Here is a 16,023-nt window from a genome sequence, read left to right as displayed (position 1 = left end):
CCCCACCATCTACATTACCGGAATTGCTCATCAATATTTATTAAGACATTCCTCGCAGATATCTGTCTCATTAAGTCCTACAGAAGTAGCATCTGAATGGCATTCAATTTCAGTAAAGTAATTATCGAACATTTATTAGACGTGTATATGGTGCGCGAAAAAAAAAAAAAGAAAAAATTATGTATTTGCTTTACATTTTTTCCAAGTTTGGTGAAGAGGAAACCGCTCTGCATTATCTTGAATGTGGAAGGTACGCACCATAATCTTCCACTTGGAAACTGGTTGACCCCTGAGAGTTGCCTGCCTGGACATTAATACTCCAAGACCCTTCCTCAGTAATTTCAAGAAGCTTGTAAGAGCCCTGGAAAAGCCCTACAAGAAACAGACGATCAATAACCTAACATTGGAATGAACTTGGATAAACAGACACTGCAGGCAATCCAGGAGTGTGGAAATCATATCAATAGTGATATGGGGTGGTTCCTGGGAATCATTAGAACCAGGAACATTCCCTCGCTCAGCTTGCCATGCAAATGAATACAGCTTATGATGGCACCTGCATGAGTAGGCACACATTTGATACTAGCCAATTATAATTGCACTGCAGGTGTCAAATCAACGAAAAATAGCTTGCATGTCTTGCACATCGTTGCAGAATATCTAGTATTCGTCTTTTTCGTAAGATTTACCACCATATTACTCAACTCAATGCACAGCTCATAATCTCACCATGGTTTCTCTGGTTTGTTTCCGCACACACATTGATCTTCGCCACAAAGTGTCCCGTTTTGCCACTCTAATTCTTTTTTTGCATCTTTCATTCCTGAAACTTCCAATTAATGATTGGAATAATTTCCCCGCATCACTAATATCAATTGTTAACTAAACTATTTTTTTTTTTGTGTTAGCATAGCTAACTACCAGTTCCCCACTCTGAGTAACAACGTAATTCCTATTGCGTTTTCTTTGTCGTATTTTTATTCACCACTCCAACTCTGCAATGCTGCCGTGCCTTGGTGGCAAAATAAACAAATAAATAAAAGCTTCGACATATTAGTACCTCAAATGTCTGGTCGAGTATTACAACGGCACTTCCAATTTTCTCTGTCAATATCTTTGTTGTGCCAGCTTGCGTTTTAGTCGAATATTTTAGAGAATACTATACCATCTTCAAGTTGCACTTCTTGCTGAGAGGACAGCAGTTGACTGAAGGGGTTGGAGATGGAAATGTTGACCTGCAAAGAGATAATGTCGGTCAGGTCACCTGATACCCTCATTCCCATCGTCTAACTATGAAGTGTAGTACTATAAACAATTAATATGCATTATTTTCAAAAGGGGCATGCATGCGTCTCTGAGAAGTGCTTTATGTCATACTTCATTTTAACTAAAGTTTGAAGGAATTGTTCCACTGACCTCTAATATGCACGTTGTCCATCAATCATTAAGGCATTACCTATAAGCACTTAAAATAAATGAATGAATTAATGAATGAATAACTCTACCCACAACACCCTTGGCTGCCACTTCACCTCAGTGTGCCCATGCTGAGTAGGATATGCAATGATTTAAGCTGTTTCTTTCTGGAGTCTCGCAAATATTTGACAATATTCAAAAATACTGCTCTATATTTAATAAAATTGGTCCGGACGTTTTGAATGCCAGACCTATAGTGAGAAAAACATTGTAGGTTCAACCCTTCCATCCCAGGTACAGTCAGACTCAATTACCTTCTGGTTGACCACAGGCAGTAACTTCTTGGTAAGTAGGACCACCCGGTAGTTTACTGGAAATAACCGGGAAATTAGTGTCTGCCAATCTTTCCACATTGTTTCATTATCTCCGCAAAATGGAGTACAAGCAAGGATGTAGCAATATCCATTACGACGTCATATTGGCACCACGGTAAATATTTGCAAGTGTCGTTTGAATTGAAATGGAGAGATAATGTTCAATTAAGTGGAACCCAGATTGTAAGGCTTTTAAGGGACTATCCGTAAATGTTGTGTAATCCCGGAGTCGTACAAGCTGAAAAACAATAATTACAGCCTTGGTGCTTGGCTGCGCACAACAAAAACCAAGCAATTGAAGCTTCTAGGTGTAAAGCCATCGAGCAAATTATAAAAATCAAATGTAGCAAATTGGTTCTACACATAAGGTGGGAGATATAGCGTGCAACACAGGGATCATTCTCATTCTACAATTATTACAATGAATTAACTATCGTTAAATAGCAAGAAATCCGTGTGATGGTCTTTCTTGAGATGATCTTTTGCAACGCTCCACCGCATATATCAGGAGAACCAGCCGTATAATGCTGTATTAAAAACAAAATGTGAATTGCTGGCATTATTTATCTACCTCACTACATTTTTCACAAAAATATTCAGCCATTTCCTTTTGAGAGTCGCAACCTCTAGGAGTAGTGGAAGAAATAAAAAGAACCAACGAAATCTGTATAATAGAAATAAAACATTCGATCAAATTTGTGGCGTTAATGAAGACCATTTTATGTCACTGCACACATGGAAGTGAATGGAAGCAAAGTTTAAAGCAGTTTCTTTCTCATACCATTAAAACTCCATTAAAATTTGCTGCCCAGTGAGGTTTTTTTTTTAGCATTGCATGAATTTTTGTTTGCCACTGATGACTGATCTTGTTTTGCACAAATGACTGGTTATTTTTTATTCTAGTATATTTTGTTTTCACTTTGTATTATATCTCGCGCAATTATGTTCCACCGTCCTGAGACAGCCCGGCATTTGAAAATCAAAGCAAAAAGATTGATTTGTTCATCTGTAACTTGAGAGTGCCGGCGATGACACCATAGGTGGCTCACCCGTGCTTCCTTGGCGATACTTGGGCTTGTCTGTCTGCACAAGCACCACAAAGTCGTTGGGAGTCCGCAAGTAGACGTAGGTCTCATTCTCAAAAGTGGCGCCTCCAAACTTTCCGACCACGCGCAGGCGAAGGTTGTAGTAGACGTTGCGTCTCGTCTGGGGCACCTCAAACTCCAGCTCGGTCTCGGTATCTGTCCGGAAGAGAAAGAAGCGTGAAACACCTTCAGATTCCCTGAATTCCATAAACAAACAAGGTACAATTTCTTTCTGGAGGAGGGGGTTGGGGGGAGGGACTGAAACGCCTGGAATTATATTTGGGGGGGGGGGGGTTCACGGGTGTGGACACGGCCGTCCCCGGCCATCACCACCTAGAGGAGGAGGCCAGCACACGCCTCCGGTGACGTCACCGCAGCAGGCAGACGTGCGCTGGGCTATAGAGCTGAGCTGAAGGCTTCACGCGTACCGTTTACGTCGTAGAAACGAGTTTTCGCACTATTTATTTTTTACGAGTTAACACGAGAGCTGTGGACGCCTAGTGATTTAAAGAACAAAATTTAGAACGCAGGAAAATTATTATAACCTACAATTATTGTAGTGAATTCATACAAGAAAGTGATATCTTGAGACAGATGCGTTATTTTTTTTAAGCGATAAACTGGGTGATGTAATCATTTCTGAACGACATCGGAGTTGTATAAAAAAAAGAAGAATTCCTATGAAATGGCAATAAGTGTACTAGTAGGACCAAATAAAATCAACTACAGTAACAACCGGATAAATGATGCAGAGGCATTCATTTCATTTCATTTTATTCACCTCAAAGGCGTCCAAAGACACATACATCGGGGGGGGGGGGGGACACAAAAATAAATACCAAAAAAGCAATTGAACATTTAAAAAAAAAAATAAACACCAACAAGTAAAGATTACACACACACAAAAAAAAAATAAAAATGCTTATTAGCATGTTATTGTTATGATGCAGTTTTACAAATCAAGGTTCACAGTTACACAAATTGATGCAATTATTTTTAAATGCAAGGGGATATCACTCAGTTACAATATGGTTGGGTAGTTTGTTCCAATCAGTGGTGCAAAGTACTAAGGAAGAAAAGAGGAAAGTATGGCACTGAAATGGTTCAATCTTGCAGGACTATCTAAGATGGATGATATAAAATTTGCAGCCCAGCAGTAAGTAAATTGAGAATCGCAATCTAAGTAATATACATCTTAAAAAAAATAAAAAAAAATCCGGCTATTTTTTGTCTTTTTTGTAGATTAGGAACATTTATGCTAGGGAGCCTTCATGTGCGCTTTGCTAGGGTGATGCCACCCTTTGTAATACCACTTGCCGACAAACCAGCAGCCATTTTGTTCCTCAACGATATTCCGTGGAGCTTATAACCCTCCCGGAAACAAGCACCTTATCTCAGAAGTTCGGAGCAGCGTTGTGGAACCCACGGAGGGAGGATTAGCATTTTCCCCCTCGGATGGGATTACCGATGGACACAAAGGCCACTTTCCGGCGCACGGGGAAACAATGAGAGAAACAAAATGGCGGTGGAAGAGGGTGTGGGAAAGGGAAGCAGGCAGTTGGCATCACTCTATGCGAAGCGCACATGAAGGCACCCTAATTTATGCTAGCTCTTAAAGTGGAGACACTAGTTTCAGATGAATAATCACTGCATCTAAATCTGGCTGCTTTGTTCTGAAGATTCGAACCTCAAGATTAGGTAACTTAGGTGTGGATTCCAAATTATGCTTGCATATTCTAATGTTGGGAAGATAAATGTTTTGTATACGAGTAGTTTCGTCTTAATGTCTTAATCCTCACTGAAAAATCTCATTTGTATGAGAAATTTCTGTGTCCAATAAACAGATATGAATCATACAAGATATATGAGAACATATAAGAACTACATAAGAACTGAACAAGAACTAGGCTTTTTGCCTTGTTAAAGGCCAAAACATGCCTTTAACTAGGCATGTTTTTGTGTCAGTGCTGTTATCAAACATGTGAACTTTTTTTTCTAGGCATGTTCTTGTATTTTGTATTTTTATGTTTTGTGTTCTTGCATGTACGCACTTCGGTGCACCCTCTTGTAGGCTCTTGGGGGGCACCGCAAAAGTAATAAATAAATAAAATAAAAAAATATCAGAAACTTGTAAGTTTCTTATATATCTTATATAGTTATCATATAAGTTCTTATATGGTTATTATATATCTTGTATGTGTTTATTGAACACAAACATTTTCTCATACAAGTGGCTTTTTCACAAATTACCGTAGAATATCATGCATCCGCCCATTCCACATTAAGCGCTGATATCCAAATTTCTAAGATCTGAAAAAATATGCGCAGTACATTTATACGTAAAATTGATGACGGGACAAGCGCCCATTCTCCATTTTTTCGTGTTTATCTATAAATTTTGAGTGGGCGCTTGCCCGGTATTTTACGGCAAGTGCTTTTAGCGCACTACCTGTTATTTGCTCAATCCATGATAATGAGTCTGTAAAATACACGCCCAAATACTTGTACGACAATAAGTGTTCTAGTGGTTGGGAAAGTAACGAGTACTCGGTTAGTGTTTCAGTGGAGGACTTTATTACGGACATTTCTTTGCATTTACATGCGTTAATGTTCATCTGACATAGGGAACATCATGATCATATTGTATCTAAATCGTCTTGGACAATATTCTGATCACTATAGGTGTATTCATTCTCCGGTAAATAACTCAAGCATCAGCGAAAAGTAATTGTCGATTTAATTGATGGTAGGTCATTGATATATATTAGAAACAATGAAGGCCCGAGTACACTACCCTTAGGGACACCTGATGCAACAGCAACGGGACGCGAATCGCCAGACACGTATAAAAGTAACACCATTCCAAAATTGTGATGTGTTGGTTCGAAAAATGTATCGCACATAGTTTGAAAAATGTATTGCACATATTTTGACAAACTTTTCTTAGACCTGTGATAAACCTGCATAGGTTCAGCAATTCAATGCACTCTGCCTGTTCAAATATAGTACTTGTTTTGCAGTAAGCAACCTATCTGGTTACTACATCGAAAAAACACCTGTGACCTATTTTTTGGCAATGTCATAATGTGAAAACTTTATATTTGCAAAAAAAAGGACCGTAATACCAGAGCGTTGCCCCATACGCCGATGTACTTCGACAGTACCGAGTCTGTGAAACGACACAGTTAGGGTGGCTAAAAACAAGTTTTGTACACAAACAGAAGTGGGCATGGGAGCTTCATATTCAAAGTTGCTTGCATTTACTACACAGAAGAGTCATAAGCAAGAAATTGGTCATCTTTGAACACTGCGAAACGAGCCTCCTGGGATCCATAACAGTGATGTGATTGGCCTAAGCCGTTTTGGAGCACCTTTTGGAGCAGCCAAAAGGGTGTTTTGGAGCAGCAAAATTGGCCTTTGGAGCAGCCAGAACAGTGTTTTGGAGCAGCAAAAGTGGCTTTTGGAGCAGCCAAAACAGTGTTTCGGAGCAGCAAAAGTGGCTTTTGGAGCAGATATTCTTAGAAAAATAAACTTATTTTCGTTTTAAGTGCTGGACGAACGAAGGACACTTCGCTCGCCGCAATAAACAAATTATGGTCAAGTTAGACCACCTGGGAGTCTTTCAACATGTAACTGAAATGCCAATGACATGACACATTTTGCAATGCTTTCGTTAAATTATACATATATATGTACCGTTATAGATAAAAAAGAAACAAACAGCACATATTAAAATTTATTTGAAAATGACCAGCTTATTAGTAAATATCACAGCATTAGGTTGACTACCATAGTTATATGATACAATAAATGGAAGCTGTCTCCAACTGATGATACACGTAACTACTGCAGTGCAATGCGAAATTGTACACAAGACAAAGGTGCATTAAGAGTAGTGGGTGCTTTTCTTTTTGCCTTCCAAAAGTTTCTACAATGCTGCTGCAAGCCTCAATTTGCCTGTGGCTAGTAATGAATTCCCACTTTCAATGTCTCCAAAGAGACATTGAGACATCCCACAAGTGAACAGTGCTGTGGGCGTTGCCGAGCAATTCCGAAAAACCGCTTGCCACCATTTTACTGGTTCCCGACGTGCCAGATTTTCGTCAAAAGTAAGCAAACGTAAAACAATGGGTTGCAAGCGTCTCGGCTAGTGCTTCTGTCGTGCAGTCATGTTCGAATGCACATGAGGGCAACTTCGGCAGGCTTGCATTTGCACGTGCTTTGTCGCGCGAGCGGAGATGGCTGTTCGATCGAAACAGACACCATGCCACTCCGCTCCGTCGCCAACTGGTTTCCAAAATTGTATGCAAAGTGTAATTTTCCAGCATATGACAAAAAACTGTCCAGCGGCACGTGCTTGCCAGGCCGGCAGGAGAGGCACAAGCTAAACACACAGAAAAAAAGAACCTGAGCGAGTCAGGTCAAAACAAGACATCGCGAGTCCGGGTCAAAAAGTACTTGGAGCGCTTTGTACAATGACTGAGGCACTGAAGCGTCAACACACGCCCGCGTCAATCGTTGAATTTTTTTTTTTTTTTTAAGGCGCGATCGACGAGACACATTAACAGCGAGAGCGTGAAACGAGAGGTGGCATGAAAAACTATGCAGCCCGGATGGACAATCGATAGAGGGTACTTTTTGTTGGGCAGCCGCTTGCGCTACCTAGCTCACACATGCTCAATTACAGTACTCAGTTTAGTTCCAGTTTCGAAAGACACCAATATTGGTCCTTTGGCGCAGGCTTGGCGCAGATCACCCATATTTTGGCAAAATGTAGCAGGATGTAGCAGGGTTAGCCCCTTGGCGCAGTTTGGCGCAATGGACCTTTTCCATATACCGACGGCACCAGGCGGTGGCTGCGTGAACTAAAAAATCGAGGAAGTGACCTGCGCTACCAATCAATAATGGGAGCTACGTTACCAGTTGCTTCGCTCTCTGAGCAGCGTCGCGTGCCCAATGCAACGAGGTAGGCCTAGCGCGACTTTAAAGAAGGAAATCCGTAGCGTCCACCCAAACGTCGTGTTTTTCTTTCCGTCCACTTTCTTTTTTTGTGTAACGCAATTATATATATGCTGCAATTATGTATTCTACTCGTCGATTTACAGCCTCATTTTGAATTTCCTCGATTTTTTCGTGCCGACTTCCACCGCTTGGCATCGGGCGCTCGCGCGTGCGCAGAACGCTTCTCGGAAAAGGTCCATTGACGCAGCAATCACATCACTGCCATAAGTTCTGAAAATATCCATCTTGAAAAACATTTACGCACATGCATCTTAGATGCTGTAGATTTCGAGACACCGAGACACGCAATATCTGTGCAGCATGTTGGCATTCACGCTGTAGCACCACAAGATACCGAAGAGACTGCTACAAGGACACCGACTATCTGCACACGCACACACACACAGATTCACCGACTTCAGAGAACAGTTGCCTTTGCATGAGGATGAAGCGCAAGCATGTTGCTGGCCGGACAGGAACTAATTTTTTTAGCCTTGACCCTTACATTTCTTTTTTCATTTTTTTAGATGCTGCACTGGCACTTATAATATTGTTGTCATCTTGCAACAAAGGTTTCTCAGTAGAATGTTTTCACTGCAGTCCAACGCATGCTTCAGCTCGAACTCACGATGGGTTCATCATCCCAGGCGTCAGACATACTCTTCCTTGGTCCGAGTTCGCTTCTTGACATCCGTGACGGTTGGCAGCGAGTGTCTTCGATTGCGGAGTTTCAGCTTTTCATTTCTTTTGTATGGCATTCTTGGCATTAATGCGAACATTCATTTTGTTGCAAACATGTCTCAAGAAAATGCTTGAGCATTTTCTTGCGACAACAACACGTGTTTTAAAATGAGCTCACTCGTATGTTAATTTTCACAGTCGGAAGTCTTTTTTTGGAGAGTAGTTCCCTTATGAGATACGTAACAAGTCGGCACTGGCTGGGCATCACCAATTGGTGAACAACATAGTTGTGTTCTACAGCATTTACACCAGCTCAGTCTTCCTGCACGAGCAAACTGTAGCCAACTTGTTTCGTGCTGTCGATGCGGCCTTGCATTTTTCGCCCCTTAGGTTTTTAAGGTGGCGTAGACTGCACGGCTGGCCACATAGCCCAAAGCCGGGAGGCTGTGTCTTATTTTTTAAAGCCCAGGGCCACATTGCAGGTATACCACGTTGCAGGTAGGGCGTAAAGTATCTGCTCCCTTGGGAAGATCTTTCTAGTTTCCATCCTTGCTAGCTGTAGTGATTGTTGACAGCGTGCTCCACAGCAGTGTTTTGTTTTCATCTTCGTAAACATGCCTTGTAGACACGTGATAATAGAAGCAAGCCAGATGCCTATACATTCCGAAGCACTCTTCCAAGGTGCCAGTTTTCAGCTTATCCTATGGAGGCCGTACAGTAGCCAGAGTTCATCAAAGCAGTATCCGGGATGTGTATTTGACCGCTTCTGCGGGAAATAAAAACAAAAAAGGAGGAAATCATATTAATCCAAAGAAAGGTAATGTAATCAAAAATTATTATAAAAAGAAGAAAAAAAAAAACACTCTTCTTTAAAGGGATACTACGACGAAATTTCGGCGCTCATTTTTTGGTCTATATGTGTTCAAAAAAGCAGCATCACATCGAACATACCAATATCCTGTTAAAAAAGTCACGAAAAGGAATTTTAAAACGAATTAAACGATCAGCAAAGAGCACCTGGTGGATGTCGCTAACGCCTCGCTTGTAATGCCCGTCTAGGAACCTTGACAGCTAGTGATGGAGGTTGTCTTGTCTCCGGCCACGACGAGAGAAGGGGGGAAGGAGGAACTCCCCTCTTCCCGAGAATGCCTTTTGTGTGTCGCAGAAGTCGCTATTGTCCCCCTACAAGATTACAGAAGATTAACCCGTCACTCAAAATTCGTACAAAAGCAGCCGCACTGGGCCATCCTTTCGACCTCAGCCTCGCCGTAGCTTTGCTCGTCTTGAGACGACCTACGTCACGATTGCGTTGGATGTCACGTGGTCTCCGCTGGGCCTTCTCCGAGCGCTTGCCAGAGTGGGCCGTTTATAACAAAAAATACAGGCACCAGGCTTAAAATACAAACGTGCGATTGTCATTTACGGATATTGTGGATCATATTCAACCTATTTTTGAACACGACGGGGATATTTCAAATTTCGTTAAAGTATCCCTTTAAGCTGAAGTAGTTCCATATTTTGGATCACAAACATCAAAATTATTCTCGAATTTGATGTTCCGAATGCACTATAATAATATAATAATGCTTATTGCACGAGCACATAAAACCGGCTACAGAAAATAATAAATAATAATAATAATATACTCCATAGAGCTTCCTGGTGTATGGTGGAATCGCTTGGCGAGCCTGTAGGGGTTCCAGCTAAATTGTTAGTAATGGCTCTGGTGTGGATAAGTAAACTGATCAATGAGCCATATTCCGGCTTGCGTGCACTCCTAACTACAGCTCAGAAACCCGCTAAAATATAGATCGTACTAGTTAGTTGTAGCGGATCATTCCTGCGCTCCGATGAGGATACGCAAAAACGACACAATGTACTTTTTTTTTTTTTTTGAGTAAAGCTATACGCACTCCGGAGTGCGCTTCGCGCGGAAGTGGCTATACGCACCCCTCCGAGAGATCATGCCGCTCGGGCCACCCTTTTCGAACGGCGCGTGAATCACTGGGGCGCTCGTTAACACAGCCCCCCGCCTGCGTTCACGCCGCTTCGCGGCGACAGTATCGGCTGCTAATTACAAAACGTTACCAGTACACGCCGCTTCGCGGCGTCCAGCCGGCAATCCAAGCCCCGCTGTCCCCGATCGCACCTCCGGAAAGGGAGTCCGCTACCATTTAGTTCTGCGAAGTTTCTCGACAACATTCGATATTTTTTTTTACTGTTCATCGCAAAAAAGGAAATGTCGTAAATATCGCCAAATGCCTCGACAAAACAAAATGTTTGAGAAAAAAAAAAAATAGTTGGCCCATCGCGGATCGAACCCGCGTCCACTTGCGTAGGTAACGGACATCCTAACCCCTACGCCACAACACCGCTTAGGAAACTCGTTGTGTCCACTCTTTTTATACGAGAAAAGCGGAGTGCGTATAGCCATTTCCGTCCGAAGCGCACTCCGGGGTGCGTATAGCTTTACTCTTTTTTTTTAATTGATGTGTTGGCTGCAACCGCGATAACCTATCACTTGCATACCTTGCGAAAACATTCCAACTCCTGAATCAAGTCATTTCTACCGGGTGAAACAAGGAGACGGTAGGCTCTTTAAATCGACCGGAAAATTCGGTTTCTTAACCTATCGCGCTACGACTTTGTGCAGCGTTGCCCACAGATGGTGCATTTTTTTCGTAAAATTTGCAAAGAGCGAACTTACCTGAGGAAAAAGTAAAGAAAGAAAAAGGCTTAGCTCCTATGGAAACGCAGCGACGCCACCGGTCTGCAATCAACACGGCGCCGTTTCGCACGGGCGACAAGAGATGGCGCAAGCGGTCGCGACGCCAACTGCCGCCAACGAACGAGCAGACGACGCCGAGAACCGGCGTTTTTGGCAGACAAGGGACTGCAGTTGCTTGTTGTTACCGCGCCTGTTTTTGTTTCTGCAACTGTCGCCGTTTGCGGAACGCGCGCCGCTTTTGATTCGAAAAGATCGTCTGCTAAAAACGCTGGCTCTCGGCGCCGTATGCTCATTCGTTGGCGGCGTTCGTTGCGCCATCTCTTGTCTACCGTGCAAAACGGCGCCGTGTTGATTGCAGACCGGTGGCGTCGCTGCGTTTCCATAGGAGCTAAGCCTTTTTCTTTCTTTACTTTTTCCTCAGGTAAGTTCGCTCTTTGCAAATTTTACAAAAAAAAATGCACCATCTGTGGGCGACGCTGCACAAAGTCGTAGCGCGATAGGTTAAGAAACCGAATTTTCCGGTCGATTTAAAGAGCCTACCGTCTCCTTGTTTCATCCGGTATTTAGTTCTGCACCTACAAGTAGCGCCAGCATTTGAATATGTTGCTTCCAGGCCGCAATCAAGTCACTCCCAAACATGCATTCAGCACAAGTAAAAACAAGAAACGAATCCACGATATTAAAAATGAAAAACTTCTCACCCAGCCATGCCGTCAAGGAGCGAGATCTTCCCATCGATTCGCTGTATAGTCCACGGTTTCGTAGTCATCCTTACAGAAACTCAAATATCGACACTTTCACATCCAGCTTTTCGTCAAAGCGCTGATAAACAACATCGAATGACAACTACGACAATCGAAAATCAACGACCCCGTTCCAGTTCACCATAACCATAACTATGGTGCCTCGATTACGTCTTCGACTGGTGTGTTTACCGCCCTATCCTGCCCATACATCAAAAGAGGTCCCAATGTGGCAACAAATGACGCGAAGTGTCATGCTGTTGCCTGTCGCGATCCTGGCGGTTGGCCGTAGAAATGCTGGCGAAAAGCATGAGCGGACGTGAGTGTCGCTGTCGTCACGGCGTCGCTTTAGGCGTCCCAACTTCCGGCTGCCCTAGCTTCGTGAACTGTCACAATGGAAAGCGACCTGCAGCAGAACAGGCGTCTGCCTTTTTTACCACAACTGTTGAGACGCCGCCAGAGTCGCGACCGGCGACAGCATGACACTTTTATGACGTCATCGGGCGGAAATCGAGGTACCACTTTTTTGGCCGCGGTAAACACACCAGTCGGAGACGCGTTCCAGGGGTTCCAGCAAGGAGGTTAGAAGTACTAGGAGGGGGCACGTTGCAATATTGGTGAAGCCTAGTCATAAAAAGTTTAAACGATTTTGTGCCCAGCGTGACCGCAGATCTCTCTGGCGATTGGTGCGCGTGACATGTCACGTGTGAGATGGATGGTTGATTGTAGAAGGACTCCTCGCAGGCTTGCGCGCGCTCCGTCCGGTAGGTTTTATCAGATCGAAGTGTAGACTGTGGTGTATTCTAGTACCCCATAGCAAGACGAAGGCGAGCTACGGTCACGTGATGTGGTCACGTTGGCAAGGTAAGTGAGGAGAGTAAGGAGGAAAATGAGAAAGAGGCGAGGCGTCAAGGGAGCATGGCTTGCGGAGGCTACGCGGCCGACGTCATGCCCTCTCCTACCCTTCTATTCTCCATGGGTTCCAGGCACCATACCATGACGTACACACACATAGAGATCAGTGAGGCCGCGGTTGTGTTGTATTCCAAAATGTGCTCGATCTTACTCGAGAGTTGAACTTCCGACCCTCGACGTCCAAAAACCCACTCGCTTCTAGAGTTGTTCTAGTTGATTCCTCCAGCCTTATTGTCACGTGACCCAACTCGCAGGCGTAGCTAAAAAAGCCGTCGAAGAAAGGAACGCGACCGACGGCCGTTGGAAAAAAAAAAAAAAAAAGCAAAAAAAAAAAAAAAAAACGCAACACCGTGGCGCCTTTTTTTGTTGTTTGTTTGCGCCGCGGCAAGCGTAGAGGGAAAGGAAAAGTAAAAGAGAACTTGCATTGCAAACAAGCCAACTGTCAAGGAGAGCCCTGCGGAGAAGCGCACTACCAGTTCAGCCTACTCATGCCGACGCTCCTTGAAGGGAGAGAGGCAGGGAGGTAAAGGTGGGTGAGGAGGAGTGGCAAATCCCGTGCGCCGACACCCGGGGTCCCGAGTGAACGATCGCAAAAGAGAGCGACAGAACACGAGAGAAAGAAAGCAACGTTGCCATGGTAAACGCGAAGAGTGAAAACTCTCAGCAATATAAACAGTAATAATTTAACGTTGTAAACTAATTTCTGAGCTATTCTAACGCTTATAAAAAGCAATAAAGTCATTACGCTGCATTAACTTCCCTTCTGTCGAAATCTCGGAAATCTGGTGCTTGCGCAGTTTCGTATTCCTCAACCGCGCCCACCCGCGCCCCACCGGCGAAGCCGGGTATATGGTTTAGTTTAGCATTAACGCGAGGCCGTACATCTGCGCGCTATGCAAAAAAAAAAAAGCTTCAAAAGGAACGCGAATATCTTTCCACCGGTAAGTTCGTGGATTGTTGAAGTTCACAAAACTGCTCTGATGATGTAACCGTGTTTGGGACCCCGAGGGTCTGCCTGCATGATCCGCCCGCTTGCGGCAGCCAGAATGTATGGGAAAATGGCGGACCTTTTCCTCTAGAGTTAGCATGGAGAATAGAAGGGTAGGAGAGGGCATGACGTCGGCCGCGTAGCCTCCACAAGCCATGCTCCCTTGACGCCTCGCCTCTTTCTCATTTTCCTCCTTACTCTCCTCACTTACCATGCCAACGTGACCACATCACGTGACCGAAGCTAGCCTTCGTCTTGCTATCGGCTACTAAAATACACCACAGTCTAACCTTCAATCTGATAAAACCTACCGGACGGAGCGCGCGCAAGCCTGCACGGAGTCCTTCTACAATCAACCATCCATCCAGCACGTGACATGTCACGCGCACCAATCGCCAGAGAGATCTGCGGTCACGCTGGGCACAAAATCGTTTAAACTTTTTATGACTAGGCTTCACCAATATTGTAACGTGCCCCCTCCTAGTACTTCTAACCTCCTTGAGAGTTAGTATGTATGATCTCTATGGAGAGAGGGGAGCGCTAAACGGAATGGTCTTTTCTCCTGTATTCTCGTCCCCAGCCACCTGATAGGCATATCCGGTAAGGGCGACAAAAAGTAATAAAACATTTCCACCTGAAAGTAGTAAAAAAAGAGAGGGGAGGCAAAACAAAATGGGTGACAGCTACGCCTACATCCTAAATTTATTATATAGGCGTGGCGATGGCAAAACAATGTTTTCGCCCACACTAAAAGTAACGACAATTCAAGATGGCGGCGCCCTTGAGAAAAAGGTCTATACACCTTTCTAAGAAACACTCGCCTTTCGGCTAGCTTCTGTTGTAAATTATTTTCGACAGCTAAGCACTTTGTCGTTTGACATGCGGCGAATCGCGCGGCGCCTTCAAAACTTATCCTAAAGAAAACAACAACAACCAAAAAACTATACATCCCAGTCGCATTCGTCCTGTCGCGCGCGTACCCAACAAAAATAGTTTATAGTTTTTTTATTGTTTTTTTTTTCAAATCTGGTACAATGCTTTCTCAATGACCTCGGGAAAATACATGTACCGTTAAACACAAAATACAGTGGGAAATGAGGAGAATTTAGCCGCCAGCAGTATTTGAAACTGCGCCTACGCAGGCTGCGCCTATCGAAATCACATTCCACTCGGTTAGGGTTAACAGGGATGCCGGTGAAAGTCTAGCCTCGAACCCAGTGAATGGGCTCGAAAACGGTTTGCTGCCCCTGGGCCGGTTTGCTCATCTTGCGGCTGCGGACGCGGCCGCGGCCAGGAGGGATTTTTACGTCACGTGACCAGCTCCATGGGGACAAGGAAGTACCTAGCGTCCCTGCCTAATGGCGGAGAGATCCGCATCGCTTCAAGCACAAAAGCCTAATTTCGCTCGCAGAAACTGATTGGAGGGACTTTCAACTGGAATCTAATTGACCGCCCCTTTATACTGTAGGTGCGGCAGGTAAAGTTACGGCCAGGGAGGGCAAATAAGAGCCAAAATAAAGAAAAAAACCACACGAGATAAAAGCGGTAGCGGTATTTTTATATACCTGCGCCGGCGCCGCGCCTCGCGCCTTCTGTGTGGTCGAGGGGTTGAAGCGCCGGTACTTGTCGTCGCGGCGTAAAAGTTCCGGGTTCAAATCGCGCAAAAGGCTTCTCTTTATTTTTTTTTTGGATTTTGCGCGTGTCTTATTTTTGAACTGTGATCCTTTTTTGGAAATCATCCACTTGCACTACTGCGCCTTACACGCGTTTACTGTTAGTCCCACCTGTTCAATCGAAACACCGGGAAGAAGAAAAAAAAGATCAACGCAAGTTAACGCGCTAATGCAATCATTTCGTAATGTTCATTAAAAGGAAACCAAGCTAACAGCATCGGTATGGCTTTCACACAAGCGGAGCCGAAACAAGCATCCTTTCCCCAGCGTTTACAATTCCCCAGCGTTTACACCAAAACTGACTTTGTATCAAGAAATGGAATTAATTATAATTAATTCCATTTCTTGATCCAAAGTCAGTTTAGGTGTTTGCATGAGAGAGAGGGTTTGCGATGGTCGATGCCTGATTCATTTTTGCA

General features: G+C 44.0%; 1 protein-coding gene across 4 annotated transcripts in view; it reads right to left on the bottom strand.

Annotated features, from left to right (window-relative positions):
- The window catches only part of LOC8031367 (alpha-2-macroglobulin-like protein 1), a 209,204-nt gene that overhangs the window by 111,579 nt on the left and 81,602 nt on the right, over positions 1-16,023 (bottom strand). For all 4 annotated transcript variants that reach the window (XM_029988207.4, XM_029988211.4, XM_029988219.4 and 1 more), the window contains exons 4-7: positions 2,840-3,031; positions 1,731-1,786; positions 1,166-1,235; positions 259-372 (exon numbers count right to left, since the gene is read on the bottom strand). In XM_029988207.4, the coding sequence (XP_029844067.3) occupies positions 259-372; positions 1,166-1,235; positions 1,731-1,786; positions 2,840-3,031 (432 nt within the window). The remainder of the gene's footprint in view (positions 1-258; positions 373-1,165; positions 1,236-1,730; positions 1,787-2,839; positions 3,032-16,023) is intronic.

Source organism: Ixodes scapularis, unplaced genomic scaffold (genome assembly GCF_016920785.2).
Source record: "Ixodes scapularis isolate PalLabHiFi unplaced genomic scaffold, ASM1692078v2 PGA_scaffold11__112_contigs__length_91849675, whole genome shotgun sequence".
NCBI lineage: Eukaryota > Metazoa > Arthropoda > Arachnida > Ixodida > Ixodidae > Ixodes > Ixodes scapularis.
This window is presented reverse-complemented; position numbering and strand designations above follow the sequence as displayed.